At 43.8% G+C, this 3,695-nt stretch overlaps 1 protein-coding gene across 1 annotated transcript; it reads left to right on the forward strand.

Annotated features, from left to right (window-relative positions):
* The first annotated feature begins 2,104 nt into the window (after positions 1–2,104).
* On the forward strand, positions 2,105–3,286 carry LOC149257808 (zeatin O-glucosyltransferase-like). The gene has a single exon (XM_089388367.1). The coding sequence runs from the start codon at positions 2,105–2,107 to the stop codon at positions 3,284–3,286; it is 1,182 nt and encodes a 393-aa protein (XP_089244493.1).
* The last annotated feature ends 409 nt before the right edge of the window (positions 3,287–3,695 follow it).

The following is a 3,695-nucleotide window of genomic DNA, read 5'->3' on the forward strand; positions in this document are numbered from 1 at the left end:
CGGGGAGATATGCCAAATCAAACTGTTAGCGTAACTGTCTGGAGCAAGTTCCATCACATGTTACACAATTATGCCACGGTCAAGGTTCTTCACATCACCGCCGGGCCTCCAGACCTATATTTAAACATTTATGGTAACCATGTGCCATGTATCAGATTTCGATTGCGGCGAGGGTATCTTAAAACAAATACTTTGCTATATATTGTTATATGTTTTGTGTTGAATGCAAACATTTACCATATTAAATCAAACAAATTTCTATGTATTGCCCAGGTGGTCCGCGGGTTTGACCCGGGAACCTGCCAATGTACCACTGCAGCAAGGGTTGAAGAATGAGTCTGAGGGTTGTGTAATATTGGTGCCTGTGTTGGTGTACATGCACTTAAACTAGCTGTGTTGGTGTACATGCACCTAGATTAGCTATAGTTAACTTATTGCTTGCATGTGGCACATGTACACATTAACATAAGATAAAGCACACTTAGCTTTAGTTAGCTTTAGTTACTGCATGTACAACTAAGCTTAACTTAGTTGCTTTTATGTATTTATTCTAAAACTAATATTGTAGAATTAATTTTCATTCTTTTCTCAATTCTTGCTCGCTTCCTTCCTTCTCTTGCAAGCTTGTTTATTGTTTTGCAGATCTAGATCTGTGTATCTCAAAAATCTTACATGGTATCAGAGCACAGGGATTTGTAATCAGTGCACAAGCAATTTTATTTGCAGGTTCAGAAGATTGAAGCAACAACAAAGAATGGAGTCTAAATTGGAGTTTCCACAATCGGCAATTCTCACTCCATACAATTATTTCGAATGGAAGCCAAAGATTCAACTTCATCTCAGAAGTAGAGGCTTATTTCGAATAACCATGGGAACGGAAGTTGAACCAACATCGACAATGGAGAAAACAAGATATTTTAATCGCATGGACGAGGCCTTCGGCATCCTATGTTTATCTATTTCTCCGGAACTGCTATTTCATGTTGAATCATGTTCAACTCCAAATGAAGTATGGAAAATTTTGGAAGAATTGTTTGGAAAACAGGATGAAATGCAAGGTCACATTCTCGAAAATGAGTTAAACTCATTAGATCCGAGAAGCTTTGAGAACATTCAAGATTTTTTCACAAGGTATAAAGCCTTGTTGGTTCAGCTGAAAGGATGCGGGATCGACAAATCCAAGCAAGAAAAGCAGTTGATTCTTTCCATTTTATCAAAACTTGGTCCAGAGTATGCAATATTCGTCTCTACATTCCACACAGTCAGATCTGCAACTGGTGCAGATTGGAAGATGCCCTCACTGGATTCTTTTATTCAGTCTTTGATGCATGAGCAAGATAAGCTCATCAAAATGGGCACACTTAAAAATTCCAAAGCGCATGCACTTACTGTGCATGCAAAAGGAAAGGCAAATCCCAAACGCCCTGATGGATCATCTGGATCAAAGGAAAGGAAAGGAATGAAAGGGCAATCAATGTGCAATTATTGCCACCGTGGTTTTCATCCTGAATCTGCATGCATGAAGAAGACTATAGATCTTATGGCGCAGACACTCCAGCACCACAATCTTGGAGACCACATTCCTGAGAATGCTAAGAAGAAGTCTGGAGAAAAAGCACCCGATCCAAGAGGTAACGGGCATGCTTTGATTGCTCTTCATTCTGCAGCACAAGAATGGATCATCGATTCAGGAGCTTCACATCATATGGCTTCTTCAAAGGAATCCTTTTCTTCTCTACATGCATGCTCAGGTCCTCCCATTCTCATGGGGGATAATTCTGCAGTTGCAGCAACTGGACAAGGAAGAGTGCAATTCGAATATGGAAGTTTTGAAAATGTCTTGCATATTCCAAGGCTTTCTGTGAATCTTCTCTCAGTGTATCAGATGACACACACAGGCAGCGAAAGGAAAGTGGAATTTACCCCAGATTCCGTGAGCATTTATGACATGCAAACCAATTTGAAGATTGCATCTGGCAAGGTAAATGATCAATCTCGTTTGTATACATTTTCTGATTTTTTTCCTCAATCAGATTCCTGTGATGGAAATCGAGGTCAACAAGCAGTGAAGGGTTCTCTAGTTGTACCCTTCCCCCCAAATCTAATGAGGGTGAATGCCAAGGCTGCTCCACCTCTCAAGCCTTCCCATGATTGGAAAATATTTGGCCAAGAATTGAGCAAATCTACCGAAGCTGCCGGTACTCTACCATGGCTCCCTGTAGCTACAGGAGATTCTTCTGTACCTTGGGACGTAGAAAGGGCTTTATCAGAGTCGCAACTGTCTATTCACATGGTATCAGATTCGCAGCCCGCTCTTGAAAAGGACCATGCGTTTCCCATGCATTTCATTCCTCTGATCGAAGCTTCAGAACATCTCCGAGAGCCTTTCGATCGTCTGTTACAGAACCTCTGCTTCTCCAATTCGAATAGAATTGTAATCGTGCATGACCCGATTCTCGGGTGGGTTCAGACGGTGGCGGCCAAATATGGAGCCCCTGCCTATGTTTTCAATTGCTTCAGTGCCTATAACTCCACAATAAGCGAGAAGGGGATTGGAATTCCGGAATGCGTTGTATCACAAAAACGGTTGCAGCCTGAGAGAATTATTAGTTTCAAGTCCCGCCTGCGAGCAGAATGTCTACCACTCGCGACAGGACATCTTGTGAACAGCTTTCGAGGTCTAGAACCTCGATTCCTGAAGGACTTACAGGAAACATACGAAGATCATTACGGTAAGAAACCTCTATGGGCCGTCGGTCCTCTTCTTCCTCAATCAATTTGGACGGCTAAGAAGGGTGATTCAGATGTTGGAGGTTGCTTGACATGGCTGGACAGCCAAGCTCCGGCTTCGGTCGTTTATGTTTCTTTTGGTACAACTTGTTCTCTTTCGCGTCAACAAATCCAGGAATTGGCTCGAGGGCTGGAGGCCAGCCAACAGCCCTTCCTTTGGGTACTTAAGATTGCAGATGAAGCTCCTTCAACCGCGTTGGATCAAGCGCAGATGGACTGGATCAGGGAGCTGCTTCCGGAAGGGTACGAGGCCCGAATCGCAGGACGCGCCTTCCTGGCGAGAGACTGGGCGCCTCAGCTTGATGTGTTATCGCATGAGTCCACCGGAGCTTTCGTAACGCATTGCGGTTGGAATTCGACATTGGAGAGCATCATCACAGGAGTCGGCTTTGCAAACTTACACCTCTTGATATTCAGATTTAGGGCCTCTCCTAAATCAATTTCAGCAAAAGTATTCACAGGAGGAGGTACATGGACTCCGCTTGTCTCCACATGAATGTCTTCGTATGCATCGAAGTTTATACCCGTATTCACCTGGTCAAAGACGTCGTCAGCTTTCAAGTCTTTGGCAAAGGGGTTTACTTCGCGTTCACGAGAGCCACCAGAACGAGCGTTGGAGGTAGTATTACCCCACCCGCGTCCTCCCGATGCACCCCATGAGGGTTTTTCGCCCCAGACCGGCTTCTCATCCCAGCCTAGAGACTTTTCTAATTTTTCACTCGGGGTGAAGGACACAACTGCCTAGCAGTTGTCTTTTCTCTACTTTTGCATTATATTTTGAGGGAGGGTTTTCTTCCCACTGGGTTTTCCCTCTTTCCTCCTTTTTATGCATTGTATATGGGTACCTAAAATGGCCGTGTTGTTGGGACTCATTCATTTTGCATCACACTCACCTAAGTTATGCT

Source organism: Pinus tabuliformis, chromosome 6 (assembly GCF_031772625.1).
Source record: "Pinus tabuliformis cultivar Carrire ecotype Pingquan chromosome 6, CPIR1, whole genome shotgun sequence".
Taxonomy (NCBI): domain Eukaryota; kingdom Viridiplantae; phylum Streptophyta; class Pinopsida; order Pinales; family Pinaceae; genus Pinus; species Pinus tabuliformis.